Below are 21228 nucleotides of genomic sequence, written 5' to 3'. Positions count from 1 at the left end.
TTGCTCTGGAATTAAAGGATCTGTAAGCCAACTCTCATTCTACTTTTAAGGCGCCCGCCTCGTCAGGGGTTTATGTGTGTCAGTGAGGCGGGATGATAAGCGCGACGCTCGCTGGTGCTTCTAGCGCGGGTGTCGCCTCTGGACTGGCGCGCAGTCTTCTCGTCGTGCACAGGACAACTGTGAAATCTGAGCGGTGACCGTAACATTACATGACGGAAAAAATGAAGATAAAGGTGTAATGCAAGTCCCTTAAGTGCTTTCAAGAATCTTTACTGATTGTTTTACGCCCTAAAATTTACTCTTGAAAACATGCGTTTTTAGCCATTTTAACTCTTCTGAAAATACAGTTTAAAAAACCTCATCCGAAATCAAAAGTACTTTTCGGCCCTCAGCGAACTCTTAAAATTCTTTTCGTGAGCAGACACCCCACTGAGATATCTTGAGTAGTTTTTGAAATCGCGTTGTTTTTCCCTGAAGCTCTGCACACCGCGTGTGTGTGCCCGGGTAGTCGGGGGCCCTTGAAGGGCGCACATGTGTGAGGACTGGTGGAGGATGCCGACCAAAAGGTTGGAACAAAGTTGTGGTGGGGCGCCCCCCCCCCCCTACGAGGCCATTACCCAGTTTATGCGGTATTATTCAGATCGGAGCGGACCTTCGAGAAGCGGCCGACCAGTCCGCGCCAGACGTTGCTTCTCCTGGCGCGTGGCCGAGACATCCCCCCTCCCCCTCACACCTGCAGCCGGAGAGGCATTCACTTGTTTATTCACATGCTGCGAATATTAATATTTTTTTGACGTGACAACGTCTAATAAATCGATGAACGCCGGCTGCACGCACGAAAAAAAAGGATGACTCATTGTCCCGTTACGCACTTTGTCCCGTTACGCCCATTGTACGCTTGCGCCACATCTATCTCTCTTCCACTCGATTGGAACCAACCATCGATCTGACTTTTTCGAGGCACATTAAACTTGAAACACTCCCATTCGTTTCCTACTTTTCCTCATCATCGTCCTATCCTTAACAGAATAACACAGATTTGAAAGAAGTTAAAATAGCAAACATGTATAAAAGTTATAGTTGAAATAATCTGTTCGTTAAAGTAATAAAAAAATATTTGAATTAATGAGTGCAAATAAAAGCAAAATTTATCAATTAAATTATAGATTTCATTTCACTCCTTCTTTGTATACATACAAAATAAGTGATGATTCAATAAAAATGATTCAATTTTATTCATAAAAGTATGCAATAATTTCATCAATGTTTTGTTATGACGTTGTCACGTTAAACTATCGTCCGTAAACCGACTTTACAGACAACCAATTTTTTTAATGGAACAGAAATATTCATGTGAAAATTGCAAAATATATATATATTTTTAATTCATACATTCACATATAAAAAAATAACAACTGCATCACTACAAAAATAGTGTTCGCAGTTAACACTCGGGGTTCGGATTCTCACCCGGCTGTACTCGTGCCACCGACAATAAAAGTCATGTTGTAAACCGTTCCCTTTGAATGGCTTTCTAGTATTTACTGCGCACACCAATAAGCATGGTAAAACAAAATGAAGTCAAATTATTTTAGATTTAAAAACAAAACAAAATGTGATTCATAGAGACCGAAAAAATTCGCGGGTTAATTTCGCGATATGCTGGAATGCAAATAATTGTACCTTTATGCAACTTCTGGTATTGGTTCACTGTTGACCTGGAGGACTGTGGGCCAACTATTAGACCCTCAGTCGAAGCAGTGTCGAATCACGAGTCTCCCAGTTGAGACGCATCACAAGACAGTAGCCAATGAACAGGTGACGTTTGCCCGGGTGTGCACAGGATCGTGGAGTCTATCCTGAAGGTCAGTGAATACGCGAATTTTTCCAGTGCCTAGTGATTGAATGACACATAAATTACAATATAGAATTATGCGCCAATTTTTTGTAAGAAATAAGTACTCAGTATTATCTCGAAAAACCAATTTCATATATGAAAAAAAATTGCCATAACCAATATCTTTCTTGAAGGATTACAAAACTTTTCTTGGCGAATGGTTTCTAAAGGAACATTTTGTAAATAGTACAGAAAAAAATTGTTTTTGTGTAGCTTAGCCTCAGAACTCAGTGATGGAACCCAGACACGTTGAGACAAATTATTGCGAATGTACTTTTAAATTTCATCGTGTTTAGCTGCAGTTAAATTTTGATTTAGGCTAGATGTGCAAAAGTAAAATTTATGTACTTCATTGGACAACTACACTACTTTCATTAGCTTGACTTGTAATAAAATCTTGTAAGTCGATTTTAACCTATTTCTAATTATTGTTGTATCGATTTGAAAACTTTGCAAGTATGTGTTCGGGATTAAAATACAATAATTTTATGGCTATGAATTTCAAGAGAATCGATGTTGAAATTTCCGAAATTTTGGGGGTCGACCTCCTTTATATTAATATTGAATGCTGAGTATTTATTTCAATTTTTCTAATAATATCATAATATCGCTCCAGTACTTTTATTATTTTATTTATTTTAATTATTTTCATGCAAGATTAAAGATAGTTTTTTTACTATTTCAAGTAAGTATAACTTCTAACGCGCGTACATTAAGTAAAAGCACCGATAATTTTTTTTTTTTTAGAGAAATACAAGTGTTTCTAATCCAACGATTTTTTTTTAGTCTAACACGGAAATTAACTGTCACGTGAGCTGTAACAGTACCAGAAAATCCGATACGATATGCTGAGTGAAATTTACAAAATTTCAAATTTTATCTGCAAATATGTAATTTGTGAGATCCAAGGCGGACAGATTTCTCCGCCCGTAGGTAGGTACTAAATTATGCTGTAGCTCAGAGTTTTTTGGCTTTTCGACTTCAGCGCAATCGACCTGTTTTAAGCGAATCTTGACTCATTTTTGCAAATGATTGCCAGGCCGATAGCCGAGGTCTGGTTGGCGTGTGTAAAAAAAAACGGTATCCTACAAGCATTGTCACACCTGAGAACATTTATATACGTAAGGAGGCAAAGGGAACATGTCTCTTCTTGAAACTATTAAAGAAAAAGTAAAAAACCAGAAATCATTTGACAATTTTTTTTTACATTTTAAAATTATATTTTTTTTCAATAAAATAGTCCAAGTAAAAAAGAAATATCGACTTACACATGAGTGAAGCAAAAAAATTTGTTGATGTAGGTCGTTGACACCACAGCTGAATTTGCTATAACCACCCTCGCGTGTAAATTTTGTCTGCTGACCTAACCGATTTAAGTATGCCGTGGAGTTTGTTACGAAATGCGAATCACAGCGCGTTAAGCATAGTGTCAGTGTGGAGTGGCGACGTTGGCAGCGTATAAAATTAATTATTCTATTTAGTAAAATAGTGTACATAAATTTTAATTATAAGTAAAAATCCTTAATTATTCTTAATATTTATTATGGTTTATTAATTTTACTTATCTAGTAAATAATAATGCAATAATTTATAATGCAAAAAACATGCATTCCGAAAAATAACCTCACTTGTATAAATACACTTGAAAAAGTTTAGAAACACAATTTCGGTTCCAGGATTTCATTCATGGAAAGATGTTCTACTGTGTCAGTGCCTATCTCAAGATGCACTTTTTGACTTTCGTAATCATGAAAGTAAAACGAAATACTTTTTCGCCGACGGTTTAGAACACACAGGAGCGTCAACGATTATGTGGTCACCTGTTCTCTTGTACCTAGGTTTTTTTTGTGGTATTATTTAGGAGTGAGTGTGGACCCCTACCAATCCTTTTCCAACGCTTCGGATCTTACCGTTTCCGGGTATTTCATTTCTAAAAAGTATATTACCAGCGATACCCATTTTCCCAGCTGCCGCTTCTCAAGCACTGTTGCAGAACGACACAAAGAAAGAAAAAATTATGTTCTGTACTTTTAGAAAAGATTCCTTTGGAAACCAGTTGCCAAGAAATAGTTTGCAATACCTACTACAAGAAAGATATTGTAACTATGTCGAGATAAAAACTGAGTTTTTCATACAAAAATTGACGTATAATTTTATATTTTAATTGATGTTTCAGACACCATACTTTAAAAAAATCAAACAAAAGATAATTAAATATTCAGTTATTCAACTTTATTTTTTTCTAACATGCTTATTATTAGCTTAGTTAATACTGGAAAGCTATTCAGGGAAATGTTTACAAATAACTTTTAACTATTGGAGTTACTGGGAAAACACAAAGCATAAAATAATGCCCGGTTGAGGATCCGAACCCAGTATTGCTGCGAACACTATGTATTTTGTAGGGATACAGTCGTTTTCACGTAAATGTACAAATTTTCACACATATGTAATTTTCAATTAATATTTCCGATCCATTTACAAAGAAAGAAAAAAAAATACAGTGCGGTGAAGCGTAGAAAGTTGGCACTAATTTTGAGAACTGTTGGATCCGAGACAAGTCCCGCGACGCAGGCTACAGACGATAGTTTTAGTTTCTGCCGTTCCTTTTTGCGAAAACTTCGCCTTGCTTAACACTGAGGGGAAATTTAAAAAAAAAAAAAAAAAATAGTGTTTTCCACAAACCAACCAACTACCCTATGGCAACAAGGTAATAGTCCCGTAGTTCTCAACCGAACCTTCTAAACATATTCTGCCTCATGTAAGCCAGCAACTTCGTGCACATTGCAATACTATTTTGTTGCCAACACAATGTGCTCGATAGTGCATGCAGACCTGTGTACCTGAAATTCCAGGCCAATTTTTGAAGTGAAAACTTCTTAAGCCGCGTTGAGCGATTTTTGGTAGAGGCAAAACTTATGGGTTCGCGTCACCGACATGCTAGTGACGTGTTGCGCCAGACTGGTGAATCGCAGCGGCCTGTGTACATGTATACGCATATACACACTAATACATTGTATGTACTCGACTGTATCATGTGCGTGTTGGACTCTTTTTTTTGGATGGTTAAAATCTTGTGAGTTCGCATCACCCACATGCTGTAATAGCAGTAAGTGGAGTTAATTTGACCACGTGAATACATGACCTAGGTCTGACATCACTGGTAAGTCATAGCTAGGTAATGAATTTTTACGTAATTTTTACATACAACTGACATCTGTTGTGACTAAAAAATTATGTAAGGATAAATGATATCATGCTGACATCGTACTGACATAATACCAAAATCATTTTTATTTACATTTGACGTAGAAATGATGTCATATTTCACATTTAAAAACAAAGTTTTAAGTTTTCACTTCTGTTGACAGTCCCCTTGACTGGCTATTTTTTTTTCTCGTATGGTAACGCGGTGACAATAGCGTTTATAGTTTAGACCGGTGGACGATATGTAACTAGGGACTTGAAAGAATTGCGTGAGTAGTTAGTGCCATGTTAGAATCCAACAAACGCATGCGAAATCAAGTCAATCTCAGATGTTCATTGTCCCGTGCCACGTTTCACTTTCTCTCCTAATCGTTCTTGATCTGGTAATAAGACCTTTAGTGTGTTTGTCATTTGCTTCTACACCGTTAAATATTTTCACCTTAAATTTACGAAAAATTCTGCTTACAATTTATCCAGGGATCTTCATAAATGTATCATCTTGTAAATTTATGGTTCCAAATTTCACTTACTTGGAACGTGAACCCACAAGAATTATGTAAGAATTTAAGAAAAAAAACATTTAGAAACTGGCTAATACTCGTACAAAAACACACGTATTTCTTCCACAAGTATGTTTACCCTGTTTATATAGAACAAAATAATTCTGAAATTTAAATACACCGTATATTTTATGAAAATCCAGTAATCTGAAATCACCAAGAAATCCTTTTTAGGTGGATTTTGTGTTTAAAAAAATCCGGCAATTTACTGTAATTTCAGCATAGTTCTTCAAGACGTGTCAAATATCCTGTCCAAACATTTACAATCTAGACAAGCGATGACTAACTGGCAGATGGCCTTATAGAATCTATCAACAAAGAAATGTTATCAGGTAGACTATCTTGTATTAATCGTCTACGTTTGCATTTATGTACAATCTGTTGTCGGCAAGCAGTGTTCAGAAGACTCAGCTATATCACAGAAATACCTAAAATTATTTTGAAATTTATACAGACTGAGTCTGAATTCAACCGACAAGCGACATTTCGGGCGTAGGTTTATCGGGACAAAATAGGTTGAAAACATCTATAAGTCATATGGTCTAAAATGCTTTCAGAAGCTGGTATATGTCTTTGAAGTTGGGGCTGAACACTCATTTGTGTTGTAAATAATACAGAAAGTATTTAAGATTCAACTCTGAGCGTCTGAATTTTTGTTTATTATGGCCACTGCGCGAATCTTGTCGCTGTAGCAAAATTATTTCATCGAAATAATTGTGATGGGGACATCTTTAGGTACCACATATTAACCGTCTTCTCCTCGTATAAAAAATACCACCGACAATTATTTCAATGAAATAATTTTGCGACAGCGACAAAATTCGTGGTGGTTGTAGAAAATTCTTCAACTAAACATAATCTAGACGTTCAATGCACCATTTTTAATACAATATAAATGTTGTTCAGCTGCATCATCGAAGGCGTTTACCAGCCTCGGGAATAACTTTATTCCGTAAGTCGTACAAAGGTATTCGAATTATTGTGACATGATGAACCCGCGGCTGGAGTTAGTCGGTGTAATTCAGACTCACCCTGCATATGTCTCATAGTAATACTCTTTTCTATTTTTGAAAAAATATATATATATATTGTTACTTCATCGCATGTGTAGGGCCTTGCAAGACCTAATGTAAGACATGAAAAATGGCAGTAAAAATTGTGATGGGCCTCGGATTAATTTCAAATATGGCAATCTGGCCCTAAAATAATATGGAAGTTGGGCATCTCTGGTCCTGACTGTCGCCGGATATACCTAAATGACGCGGGCTTCGCTGGCATCTAAGGTGTATGCTTAAGAGACCGGAAAAATTCGCGGATTAATTTCGCGATGGGTTAGAATCCAAAATTGTCCACCTTCAAGCTTCTTCAGTGATTTTGACTACAGTTTACTTGAAGTACTCTTGAGACAGTGAAGAGAAGAAAAAAAACCTCGACAAAAGAAGTATCGAATCACAAGCATCCCAGTTAGCAGGTGTCACGAGTTATTAGTAGAGATCGGAAAAATTCGCAGATTCATTTCGCGATAGTCTGAAATTCTTGCGCGTATACCTTTAATCTGCTTTTTCTTTTGGCTCACTGTTCGTCTGGGCGACTCTGGGCCAATGAGAAACCCCTCAACCAAAGAAGTGACGAATGACGGGCAATACCAGTTGAGACGACTCACAAGTCAGCAGCCTACGAACTGGCGTTATTTGCCCGAGTGTACAGAGGACTGCGTAGACTATCCTGGAGGTCATCGAAACCGCGAATTTTTCAGGTCCCTAATAATCAGGATTAGCAATTTTTTTTTTCCTTTTTCCTCCGGCTAATTGTTGCGCCACATTGGCTGAGGTGTAGTGTTTTCATTGTGGAAACAAGTTTGAAATTGCTTTTTTTTTTTTTTTTTTTTTTAATTTTTCGTGAAATTGATAAGTTTGTGACGGTCATCACTCATCAGACGTTCACCAAGCGCCAATTCCGCAATGTTTCGGGTCGGAACGACACGGCGATGGCGAGGTCACAAAGTGACTTCGACAACGTCACAGTCCCCTGACTCCGTGGTGACTTCTGACTGGAGTGTCGAGTGTCGGTTCACGGACAGACGGACGGACAGACGGACGGATCATTTGAGAGTCCGTACCTTTTAAAAAAATTAAAAAAAAAAAAAAAAAAAAGTTTCTATGCGATAGCGCTTCTCGCTGGGGCGCGTGGGAAAAATTCCCCTCCCGTCGTCAATGGAGCGCGGAATAACAACAAACATCTTCCGACACGAACCTCGGGTCCCGGGACTAATTTATCTCTCTCTCCCGCCCGCACTCAAGGAAGGGAGACGGGAAGATACAAGTGTGTATATATGTATATAGATATATATAAACACCAAAAAAAAAAAAAAAGCTATTAAGAGCAATGCTCTGTTTCGTGTTTTTCCAAGGTTTGTCGGTTACGCCCTCCCCGGCGTGTAGCGAAGGGAAGGAAGGGCAAGCGGCTTTTGATCTCCGGGCGTTATTCTTGTTTTTTTATAAATTTTTATTTTCTTTGCGTTTCGCTCCTCCAGAGTCGTCTCATTTTTCACGCGGGTAACGAGGGGTGGCAAACACGTCTTACCTCCCGAGACCCGCGTAGGGAAGGGAACCTCAGGGAAAAAGGTCGAGTGGGATGGAAAGATAAAAAAAAATAAAAAAAAATAAGGGGGAGGAGGAGGGGGGGTTTTGTCTTAAAAAGAATTCGCCGTCAATGAAGAATAAAAGGAGGTGTAGTGGGCGGAATTTTTTTTTTTCGACTTGGCACTCACGTTCATGTTGTTGTCGACAGGGGTGCTGGCCCCCTTCCGCTCCCCTCTCTCCTCCAGGTTGGCTCCGGTGACGAAACGGCCGTAGAACGACGACGCCGCCACATCAACAACACCTCAAAACGAAGGGAAACAAAAGAATATATATTATTAAAATTATAATTCACACCGACCACCACCACGAATGAAACGAGAGAAAGAGAAAAAAAAATAATAATTTTCAAACCACACCCTTAAAAATAAATAAATAAATAAACGAGAAAAAATATTTTTTTTTTTTTCCCTCCGCGCGCCGACGTTCAGGGTCGTTCCGCGACGCGGCAGCACTTAGGTTTTCGGTGGACGACGAAAGGAGACTCGAACCCGCGACCCTCTCCCCCCCTTTTTTTTACCCCCTTACGATTCGCGGTATACCGCACACAACACAACACACGCACTCGCACACGCACGCGCGGTATAAATTTTTTTTTTTTGTTATGTTTAACCCCCCGGACGCACGCACCCTGCCCGCCCCGCACCGCTACGAGCAACAATGCCACCAGGCCATGAAGACCACGTGCGCGCACCAAAACGTTCGTGTTGTGGTGCGAACTGAGGTCTCGGCACGTCGGCGGGCCTAGCACCGCAGTGAAACCCCCCCTCCTCCCCTGGGGAGTCCACACCAATCCCCTCCCCGTCAAGCATTTTCCACTGCTCACAATTTTCCCTTCCCTTTTGTTTTTATTTCGCTTTTATGCATGGATTCTTGTCTCTTTTCCCCCCCTCTTTTTTTTGACGTTTCCCCGGGGGCCCCCACTGCGCGCCATGCAGCCTCGGGAAAGACCTCCCATTTAATAGTCCTGCAATTATCGACCGCAGCGCCATCTCTTATCCGCGCTCGCCCGCGCGGAGGCGGACGTAGTTCCGAGCGCCGCCGCGAGAGAGCAGCACCTGCCGCGAACCTCTGGATGCGGTCGGTTCGAGGTCTTTTTTTTTTTTTTTCGAATTCTCGCGCGTCGCGTTTTAGTGTTCACGTGTGTAAGGGACGTTGAAATAACTGCAAATCACAGACGAATTTAATTTTGTAACAATGTCTCTGGTAAGATTAACAACGGCTGTGTTCACATGCAGTGCAATTACCGCAATTTCACCTCTTCCTGATATCTTTAGCGGTGTTCAAATTAACAGATTTATAGCCAATTTTCAATATTCATTTTGAACATTTTCATAGTCTATCTGGTCTAAATTGGTTTTTAAAAAAATCTAACACTTTTCTTAGACCATAAATGCCACATTCCACGTTTACATATCATAAAAGTGTATTTTTTTTTTATTGTTTTCAAAAAATTTAAAAATTTGTAGCTACATGATTTGACCTATTTGCTCTATCATTATAAGGAAGATAAAAGTTGCCATATTTGGTTTACCATTTGTGCTATAATTTCAATTTTAAGTTATAAATCCCATTTTCTTTGCACAAGGTTATATGAACATGTTATATCCTACGCCAGTTGAGTCATAAAATGTAAATAAACGCTATTAGCTAAAATTTAAAAAAATATAAGATGCCTTGTCATTTAATCTACTATTCCTACGCTCTTGAGAAATACGTTAGGCTCTATTTTTGAAGTGCCTTATGCATAGAGACTGGAGAAATTCGCGCTTTCGATGACCTCTGGGATGGACTCCACAACCCGCTACACACTCAGGCAAATGCCACTTGCTCATTGGCTATTGACTCGTGACACCTGTCAACTGGGACGCTTACGATTCGATACTTTTTTGGTAGAAGGTTTTCCATTGGTTCATAGTCCTTCAGATAAACTGTGAGTCAATCACAGAAGCAATATAAAGATACAGTTGTTTGGATTCTAGCATACCGTGAAATTAATCCGCGAATTTTTCCGGTCTCTACCTATGCATTACAAACCCTGTAATATGGCCAGTCTTGTGATATGACCAGGGAAAATATTCTTGAACGCTGCATTCAAGTGGGTTTATAGAATCTCCAATACATGTCGTGGAGTGTACTATTTGACTTTGATAGTCGTTCAGCAGGCTCCATTTCATTGATCGTTGATATTCGTACTTTCAGGAAATAAATATTTTTAACCTCTGCATTTATTAGAAAAAGAACTGGAAATAAATTTATATTATTATTGAATGTTCAAATATTAAAATAAATAGCTAATTAATAAAACTTTTTTTTTCAGTGTGTAGCTTTTGTTTTTGGTATTCACTGCCTTGTTTTTTTTTTTTTTAGTACGTATAATCATGTGCTGCTATCTGCTTATAAAATTCAAAGTTCTCAAACATGCAGTGTCTTGTAAAACAGCCATGCAGAATGTTGTGCAGATTTTCCCCCAGATGCTAAATTAGGCTACCATTCTTACACAACAAGAACATGTTTTTTTTCTTAATCTTTTTTTACACATTGATTAAAATTTACTATACTAAACAGGAGAATGTAGAACTCATAAAATCAAGCTTGTATGTGAGTGCTTCTAGTCACTTTAAACAATTAGCGATATTTTGATTAATTAAAATATATTAAAAATAGTAACAATTGACAAATAAATAAAATAACTTAATAAATATTACATAAGTATTCATGAAATTTAAACTTAGAAAAGAACAATTAAATTAAATTAAATAAATTATAAAGTGAATATTATAAAATACTTGAGCAGATTCTTTGTGTTCAAACTGTGATGGACTGTACGATGTAGCCACTTAGAAATTTTCAATGTAGATCTTCTGAATGTGCTGTGATATTCGTATTAATAACATTATTCAACTAATGGACACGAAATTACATAGTGTTTGAAATTCTGTTCAATTTTTTAAAAGCTTTTATTTATGTCAAAATGTTATTTGGACCTTAAGAATACCACAGTGCAAAGTCTTCGCGGAAAACTATTTTTATTTTCATATTTTCTGTGATTTTAACGAAAATGGCTCTAATACAAACAACGGAGGTGAATAACAGAAGTAAATAATTTGTTGTTAGTTTAAAATAAGTATTGTATTGGTCAAACAATGATCAGAAATTTTAAAAAAAGGGAAATTTTTTAAATATTTTTTTTATATATTTATCACTTGTAAAGGCGAATTGTAACCATTACTTTAAATTACTGCGTCTTCTGGTTATCTCAATAAGACGAATTTCAAAGACACAGGGAAAAAAATTATACTACTTTAAATTTAGAAATAAAACCAAATGTAACCAATTAGCCTATTTATTCTCCCTTAACCAATTCTTTTTCCTTCTTTATTAATTGTTCTTCTTCTTTGGGAGAGTTGTTAAATATTCACTAACTGTAATAAATTATTAACTTGTTAGTAAACTAAGTTACTTTTGCGAAAATTTTATTTTTTTCAACTGGCAAATTGTAGATTTAAAAATTAATTTTAATCTAAATTATATAATTTTGAACAATAATTCAATGTCAATATAAATTTTATTATTCTTTAGCAATAGTCTAATTATCTATTTAAAGTTAAAGGTGCCAAATGGAAATATTTAATATCAGTTTATGTAACAGTTTAAAATTAAATAAATGAATTAAAGGTTGAGTTGGATAAATTAAAATATATAATAAAACTAGTAGGCATTGTATTTAAAAAAAATATGTATGGGTTTTATGTATATAATAGAAAGTTGTAGATCTTGTAAGAATAGTTTTCACCAAATTAATTATTTTTTATATTTTGTAGACTGCAACATAAGATTCATTTAAAATGTAGGTACTTTCTTCAAACTAATATTAATAACCATTGAATTAATTTAGATTGCATCAAATAATTTTCAGCAATAAAATATGTATCCAATTATTTAAGTGCAAGAGTTACCTAATATTAAATTATAATAATAAATAGATACACAGTTCAAATTCTCATCACACTTTAGGATTTGGTGATTTCTGTGTGAAATTGAGAAACCTGAGGATTATTAAGTCTCCCAGAGAAGAATGGCTGAACACAACTAGCTAAAAGATGCATTGAAGAGTACTACCAAGGTAAAGTGCACTGTTTTAATGCAGTTTTTTGGACATACACCATTGCAGTTTTGCACTGTTTGTCATGAAAAAAATCCCGAAAATCAAAAAAATTAAAAAAAGATAAAAAAATTTCACAGAAAACAAGATTGAATCAGCTGATGTTGGACTAAAAGAACCAACGATGAAACTAAACAAGTATTATAGACAACACAACGACTTTTTTTTACACCTTATAGTTAGAGACTGGAAAAATTCGCGCTTTCGATTACCTCTAGGATAGACTCCACAACCCTCTACATACTCAGGCAAATGCCACTTGCTCATTGGCTATTGACTCGTGACACTTGTCAACTGGGACGCTTGCGGTTCGATACTTTTTTGATTGAAGGTTTCCCATTGGCTAAAATTCCTTCAGATAAACTGTAAACCAATCACAGAAGCAATATAAATGTACAGTTGTTTGGATTATATCATATCGTGAAGTGAATCCGCGAATTTTGCCGGTCTCTACTTATAGAGGTGATTTTGAACAAGGAATGTGTAAAAATACAAAAAAAAAAAAAAAAAAATTTAAATTAATTGACAAAAATTTAAAATTACACTATCTCCTAAACTGTAAATTCACATAAATGTTTTACAGTGTACGTTTGTGGAGTTTTAGGTCTAGCACAGCAAAATAACGCGAATTTGGCATGTCTCTAAAACAGTGGCATGTATTGTTATTCACGAGCTATCTTGTTGTTGTCACAACATTAAAGGTTTTTTTTTTGTTTCTACAACAAAATAAATTCATTAGTGTGCGTAGGTGCTGACTGAAAACAGTTTCTTCCAATGGATCAGCAATATTAAAGTTACCATTTGGCAAATAGCTAAGACTGCAAACTGTTATACATTACAGTCACCTTTGTAATTAATTCATTGGTTGTTTGACAACCCCTGAAAGACTATAAATAGAGACCGGAAAAATTCGCGGATTAATTTCGCGATATGCTGAAATGCAAATAACTATTGTACCTTTATGCAACTTCTGGTATTGGTTCACTGTTAACCTGGAGGAGTGTGAGCCAACTATAGACCCTCAGTCGAAGCAGTATCGAATCACGAGTCTCCCAGTTGAGACGCCTCACGAGTCAGCAGCCGATGAACAGGTGACGTTTGCCCGAGTGTGCACAGGATCGTGGAGTCTATCTTGTAGGTCGTTGAACACGATAATTTTTCCAGTGTCTATAACTATAAGTCAATTGAAGACTTGCTAGAAGCCGGAGGTTGCGGTGCGTCAGCAGCCAATCAACGGACGACACTGTGTGGCATTCATACAAGAATGCGGAATCCACCCTGGTGCCTGAAAACAAACTAGAAAATATTTTGCGTGTCTCAGTTCATCGCCGATGTTGATTGAGCAAGCGCGCAGTCGTCCGGGGAAAGCCAGAGATAGCCCGAGCATGGCCGCTGACCTCTGGCCGCAGATAAGACCTTCGTGAGCCATCGACTGGCAGATCCAGGTCGAAACTCTGGTCCGGTCGAACGCACGAGCTGTGGTCCACCCGGGGGACGCGAATTTGGATTTGCGCCGACAGAGACATCTGATTTATAGGGACCTGAAAAATTCGCGTTTTCTATGACCTTCGGGATAGTCTACACAGTCCTCTGTACACTCGGGCAAATAACGCCAGTTCGTTGGCTGCTGACTTGTCAGTCGTCTCAACTGGTTTTCCCGCGATTCGTTACTTCTTTGGTTGAGTGTTTCTCATTGGCCCAGAGTCGCCCAGACGAACAGTGAGCCAATAGCAAGAGCAGCTTAAAGGTGTGTGTGTATAATGTAAATGAATTTCAGACTATCGCGAAATGAATCTGCACATTTTTCCGGTCTCTACTTATACGGAGTGATACACGAGGTGTTACGCCACTCACAGGCCTTATTCATTGCGTCGTTTGGACCAAAACGTGCCACACAAACGTCGATCCTTTCCCCAATATTTACAAAGTAATTCGAAACATTAAAAATATTACGAAAATAATGACCCATTCAGAGGGTAAACGAAGTGATGTTTTATCAGACCACATTGTTTACTATCCATATGCCCGATAGGATTTCCCAAATTTTCATACTCTATTGCGTAAGTAACCTTTCTTAGTGCTCACTTACGTTACATAAGGAACTCCTATGCGTAATTTCATCCTTCTAGACCCACTGTTCTTACTTGTTCGTTTTCTGTCAGTTTTTCAGTGTTGGAGTTGTATTAAATATATTGTTGCGCATCACAATTGCATATAATAAGCTCACAAAATATGTTTTTTTTTTTGACGTGACAACGTCTAATAAATCTATGAACGCATCTGCACGCACGAAAAAGTGTCCCGTTACGCACATTTTCCCGTTACGCGGTGTCCCGTTACGCTCATTTTACGCTTGCGCCGCATTTATCTCTCTTCCACTCCATTGGAACAACCATAGATTTGACTTTTTCGAGGCACATTAAACTTGAAACACTCCCATTCGTTTCCTACTTTTCCTATCATCGTCCTATTCTTAACAGTATAACACAGATTGGAAGAAGTTAAATAGCAAACATGTATAAAAGTTATAGTTAAAATAATCTCTTTGTTAAAGTAATAAACATATTTGAATTAATGAGTGCAAATAAAAGTAAATTTATCAATGAAATTGTAGATTTCATTTCACTCCTTCTTTGTATCCATACAAAATAGTGAATTCAATAAAAATGATTCAATTTTATTAATAAAAGTATGCAATCATTTCATCAATGTTTTGTTATGAAGTTGTCACGTTAAACTATCGTCCGTAAACTGACTTTACAGACAACCATTTTTTTTTATATTTCCCTCTACATCCACACACTTGGTCGCAACTGTTGCTCTACGTGGCTGCTCTCAGCTGCCTCTGATTACTGCAGTGGCATGCATGGTACGTCTTTGCGCAGTCCTTTGGTTGACTCTGTTCTTCGCCCGTCCCCAACACGCAGCAAGCTGTTCATTGCAATAACTCCAATCAGCGCCGGGGAACATGATCCACATTTGCATGGTATATTTCATTCCGCGCGATGTATGGTATGAGTAGAGACCGGAAAAATTCGCGGATTCATTTCACGATATGCTGAAATGCAAATAATTGTACCTTTATGCAACTCCTGCTATTGGTTCACTGTTGACCTGGAGGACTGCGGGCCAACTATAGACCCTCAGTCAAAGCAGTATCGAATCACGAGTCTCCCAGTTGAGACGCCTCACGAGTCAGCAGCCAATGAACAGGTTGACGTTTGCCCGAGTATGCACAGGATCGTGGAGTCTATCCTGGAGGTCATTGAATACGCGAATTTTTCCAGTCCCTAGCGCATGAGCTGTGGTGAGTGGCGGTCGCTCGACGTGAATCACTATGTGCAGCTCATCGTCAAAGTAGTCAGGGGGAAGAAGTTTGATCATGGCCTTTGGTAAGGTGTCATCCCTAACATTGGCCTGGAGATTAAACCAGGACGGTTGGACAGATATTTGAACACGAGTCAAGACACACGCGAGGCCAGTGTCTTGCTGCTGCTACGCCACTCTGATCGGTCCGTGGTCGTGAATATAACTCTGATAGGTCTGCCTGTCACGCGTGCATGCCTTCGGGGATTACAGCAACCCGACTTCGCACAACCCTCCCCTCCCCCTTTTTTTCCCGTGCGCACCTTCTTCGGCGCTGTTATCTATCCCCTGGGAATTCCGCGTGGAGTGGCTTGAATAAGCGCCGTTATTCTGGATGATTCGAGCTTCGGGTCGGCCCGGGATGAAGCGACACGTCACTACCACTCCAGTCGGTTCCAGAAAGACTGCCGAGGGTATTAAAGCGGCGACGCCGGCCTCCGCGAGAGTGGAGTGAAGTGAGTGTTCGGCGAGGAGGACGAGGTACTCCCCCCCCCACCCCCCACTTTGCAAGTGGCGCGACGCGGAGCGACGGGACCGTGAGAGTGCGACTGAGTGGCGCGAGACTGTGTGTGTGTGTGTGTGTGTGTGGACAGGCGCGGGGTAAGGGGCGAACCACTGTCGAACCTAGCTCCTGTGAGGAGTGCGAACTGCGGACTGGACAGATACCTAGTGATCTGCGAACATACATTTTAAAGTGCGAGTGATTTGTAAACATACATTTAGTGTGGTAATTTAATTAGTGATGTAAATAGCAAATAAAGCTGTGTAAAAATTATTTGGGCTATCCTTACGAACCCGTTTTCCCCACTCGTTCAAATATATATGACTTACGGTCTAATGTTCTTCTCAAGGCGGTGCGTGTCGTTTAAGATGGAGGTAAACATAATTTTAAATGTAAATAAAAAAAAGTATTTAAGAATGAACACCGAACGTCTGGATTATGTTTAACTGAATGTACTATAGGCTAATAACCACTGCGAAATTTGGTCACTTTCGCAAAATTATTTCATTGAAGTAATTGGTGGTAACACCTTTATTTTTCACATACTTCGACGTTAAGTATTAGATAATTGTTTTCCTAATTAATATCTATAAAATTTGTTAGTTTATTTTTAAGTCAAGAGGTAATAATCTTGAAATTAGGATGTTCGTTTTGGTAAGCATTTTAATAGCGTATTTTCTTAACAAAAATCTATTAATGATTTTTACCCTGACTCCAAATAATAATTTCACGTTTCAGGTGTCGGTTTATTATAAGTCCATAGATTGATTAGAAAATGTTATTTTTTTAAATACTAGGCCTAATAATCTACTTTCTCGTTAATCTTTTCTTGCTAAAAAAAAAAAATGTTTTTAAATGTCGCCTCTTTCAAAGCTAGGAAATAAGAATGTTAATTTTAGCAGTCGTATCGGAGTCTGCTTGTATCTACGACTAACCCAATTAATCGTGCGTAGAACGACGTCAAGTGGACGAAGCAAACAAGCAAATAACAACAAGACGTATATTCCCAGGGCTTGTAACGGGGGAATAAATGGCGCGTTTCACCAGAAAAAGCGGTGGCGTCGACAGCACTGGACCTTGCCCTTTGACATCTACGCTTTATCCTACTTCCCCCCCCCACCCTTCTTTCTTCTTAAAAGCCAAACACTGCCGCGTCCACAAGTTGCCTATCGCAAGCAGCAGAGCCGCTACGTCCGTGTCGTCTGGTCTTCTGTGTCGACTCCAGTACAAGATGGCTGCCATGAAGAAGACCTTCTGCTTCCTTCTGCTGGCGCTGCTTTTCCTCGGCGTAAGTCATTGCGACACATTCCTTCTCTGTCTAGCTATTTCAGCGGTGTGTGTGTGTGTGTTACGTAGACAACATTTGACTGAGCCAGGAAAAACATTTAGTTGCTGTAACAAGGAATTGGTAGTTTCCGAATGCCTTCCGAAAGGACCCTTTAGCCCTAAAGGATTATGGGCGTAGATGCCGTCACCCCTCTGGAGATAAGAAAGCCTCTCTCATAACGTATGTGAACATTTCATTGTTTTACAAAATAACTAAATTATACAACATCAGGCGATGACTTGTATCGGTTAATACAAAATCCCTTGGGCCGCAGATTCCAACATCCCCCCCCCCTTTACCGCCCCCTGAAATCCACAGATTTGTGTCCCTCTAAAGAATTCTCGAAAAAAGAATCTTTAAAAATTTGTTCGTTTGCAATTGTTACGAATGTTTCACTATAAAATAACAATTGGAAAAATCTTTTGTTATTAAATTTTTAAGATATTTGTAAAAAAAAAGTCAAAATTTGTAATTAATATTTTTGTCTTATTAACTGCACTGTGACCACACGCTCACCCGCTAGGAGATATGTTCTGTTTTTAACAGGGTAATGCGTGCAACTACACGTATATATGTGGTTTCATTTTTTGGAATTTATCTTCATTAGTTCCTTTCATGTAGCAGACATTAATACAAAATTTCCAACGTGACGAACCTTAGGGTTCATTCTCACATGCCATGTCAATTTTTTCCCCATTTTCTTTTATTTTTACTATAATTTAATTACTTTTTATGAAATATAAACACAATACCTCTCTTGAATTTTTGTTCTTTCATATTATTTTTAACAGATATTCACTAAGTATAATATCATGGGTATACAATTTCGCGAAAGTGTTCGTAATTATTATCACTTGCGAAACGTTTTATAGTACACCTAGTGAATGTACGTTAAAAATATTAGTGACAAAAATAATAAAAATGCAAGGCAGTGTTATAATTTCAGAAAGAGCCCCTTATACTAAAAAAAAAAAAAAATTGCGTGATAGAAATGAAACTACTTTGGCAATTAAAACCTCGACTCAAAACGAGCCCAGCGACGTATATAGTGCTCTCTTTGTATATCTCTTTGGCCAAGAACCTGTTCTCTGTCGTTTTCGCGACAGAAACATTTCACAATAATGTTTCACGAAAACGTTGGCCTTGAAAAAACTTTTACTCTCATCGTACCCAAAGAAGTTTCACTTCTATAGAAATGACTGTAATTTAAAAAAAGGGGGGGAATGTCTGTATAGTCGGTTTTGGACGATAATTTTACGTGATAACGTCATAAGAAAACATTGATGAAAAATTGCATACTTTTTAATTTTCAAATATTATTTACAGTTTTTGCAAATTTAATTTAAATAATTTGTTTAAATATAATCACGAACAATTAGTTATAGAAATAAACTGAAATCAAATAAATGTCAATAAATTGTTAATGTGAAATGACGAAATTGGAAAAATAAATCAAATTTTTTAAATTTCTGCTTTTAAAAAGCCCGCCTTAGCCTGTTCGATATTATAGAAGATTTTCTCGCACGGTGGTTGGCCGGTTCCTTGCACGCTCGGCTCAGGCGGAAACGTGACAACGAGTCATGCTTTTTTTCGTGCCGTGCAGCTGACGTTCATCGATTTATAAGACGTTATCACCAGAGACCTGTAAAATTCGCGATTTCAAATCCCTAAAGGATAGACTCCATGATCCTCTACGCACTCGTGCAAATTACATCTGCTGATTGGTTACCGAATTCGCAACACCTGTTGACTGGATTGATCGTGATTCGCTATATTCTTCTGTTAAAGATTTTTAAATTGGCTCAGAGTCCTAGATAAACTGTGGCCCAATCACTGAAGAAAAACAATTAGGGACCTGAAAAATTCGCGGTTTCCATGACCTCCACCTCTGTACACTCGGGCAAATAACGCCAGTTCGTTTGGCTGCTGACTTGTGAGTCGTCTCAACTGGTTTGCCCGTCATTCGTTACTTCTTTGGTTAAGGGGTTTCTCATCGGCCCAGAGTCGCCCAGACGAACAGTGAGCCAATAGCAAGAGCATCTTAAAGGTATACGTATGTGAATTTCAGACTATCGCGAAATGAATCCGCGAATTTTGCAGGTCTCTAGTCATCACGTCCAAAAACAAAAAATCACCGTTGCGTGTGAGAGCAATATGTCAATGTTACGGTTGCGACAGGTGATGTGCGGCGACGAGGAGTCCCGCGGCAACGCCACCGAAGTGGAGGACCTGGTGGTGGAGCTGGGCGAGAAGGCGAAGAAGCTCCTCGACCCCGAAGCGCTCCGCGAGCTGACGCACAACATGACCTCGCAGCTGGCCGAGCTGGGCTCGCACTTGAGCAGCCTCTCCCGCCGGCTGGAGGAGGCCAGGAACCGCGCCGCCCGCGTGCTGCAGGAGACCATGTCGCAGCACTAGCGCTCCCTCCCTTCCCTCCCTCCGCATGACCGAGCACTAGCGCTCTCTCCGTCCCTCCCTCCGCATGACCGAGCACTAGCGCACTCCCCCTCCCTCCGCGTGACCGAGCACTAGCGCTCTCTCCGTCCCTCCCTCCGCATGACCGAGCACTAGCGCACTCCCCCTCCCTCCGCGTGACCGAGCACTAGCGCTCTCTCCGTCCCTCCCTCCGCATGACCGAGCACTAGCGCACTCCCCCTCCCTCCGCGTGACCGAGCACTAGCGCTCTCTCCGTCCCTCCCTCCGCATGACCGAGCACTAGCGCACTCCCCCTCCCTCCGCGTGACCGAGCACTAGCGCTCTCTCCGTCCCTCCCTCCGCGTGTCCGAGCACTAGCACTCTCCCCCTCCTTCCCTCCGCGTGTCCGAGCACTAGCGCACTCCCCCTCCCTCCGCATGTCCGAGCACTAGCGCTCTCCCCCCTTCCTCCCTCCCTCCGCATGTCCGAGCACTAGCGCTCCCCCCCTTTCCTCCCTCCGCATGTCCGAGCACTAGCACTCTCCCCCTCCCTCCCTCCGCGTGACCGAGCACTAGCACTCTCCCCCTCCGCCCCTCCACGTGCCTTTCGGGCCCCAACGTTGGGCGCCAACCAACAAGTAGCGCGCCTGGTTCTCAACCAACTGAACACTGCTTATTTTCCACGAACGTGGTGAACTCTATCCATATGTTATTAGAAATATTTAGGCCTACATGTAACATCTAGAAATATTTTGACAGTTTGTGTACATAAAATAAAATTAAAATAAATATTTATGTAGCCAGTACTCGGTTGACAATGCTCAACATAAGAAGAGGCGTTCTTTTTTTTTTAAACAGTGATGCGAATGAATTTTTTTACAGGCACCTTATTTTAACTGTTCCAAAAATATAATTGTATATGTACATATTGATTATTCTTTGCTATTTTCCATTAAAAGCTATACAGACATTTCGATAATATGGCATAATCACTTATCAGACTCAGCCATGGTCCCGAACCTTGCCGGATCATCCTGTACGAATTTGTTTTTTTGGCTATGGCTGACGTGTCAGACGCCGTGGCGACAAAGGAAATCCAAGGCAGTGCTGCTAGCGGCGATGGTGGCAGCAGCAGCAGCAGCAGCAGCAACAAC

At 39.3% G+C, this 21228-nt stretch overlaps 1 protein-coding gene across 3 annotated transcripts in view; it reads right to left on the bottom strand.

Annotated features, from left to right (window-relative positions):
* LOC134539966 (transcription factor Sp9-like) overlaps positions 1–8797 on the bottom strand; it is a 337688-nt gene extending 328891 nt beyond the window's left edge. For 2 of the 3 annotated variants that reach the window (XM_063382360.1, XM_063382363.1), the window contains exon 1: positions 8435–8797. In XM_063382360.1, coding sequence (XP_063238430.1) covers positions 8435–8440 — 6 coding nt within the window. In that variant the 5' untranslated portion in view covers positions 8441–8797. The remainder of the gene's footprint in view (positions 1–8434) is intronic. The other variant, XM_063382361.1, reaches the window with a different exon arrangement.
* Positions 8798–21228: the final 12431 nt, after the last annotated feature.

This window comes from Bacillus rossius, chromosome 16 (assembly GCF_032445375.1).
Source record: "Bacillus rossius redtenbacheri isolate Brsri chromosome 16, Brsri_v3, whole genome shotgun sequence".
NCBI lineage: Eukaryota > Metazoa > Arthropoda > Insecta > Phasmatodea > Bacillidae > Bacillus > Bacillus rossius.
The sequence above is the reverse complement of the archived record's forward strand: the minus strand, read 5'-3'. Positions and strand labels throughout refer to the sequence as shown.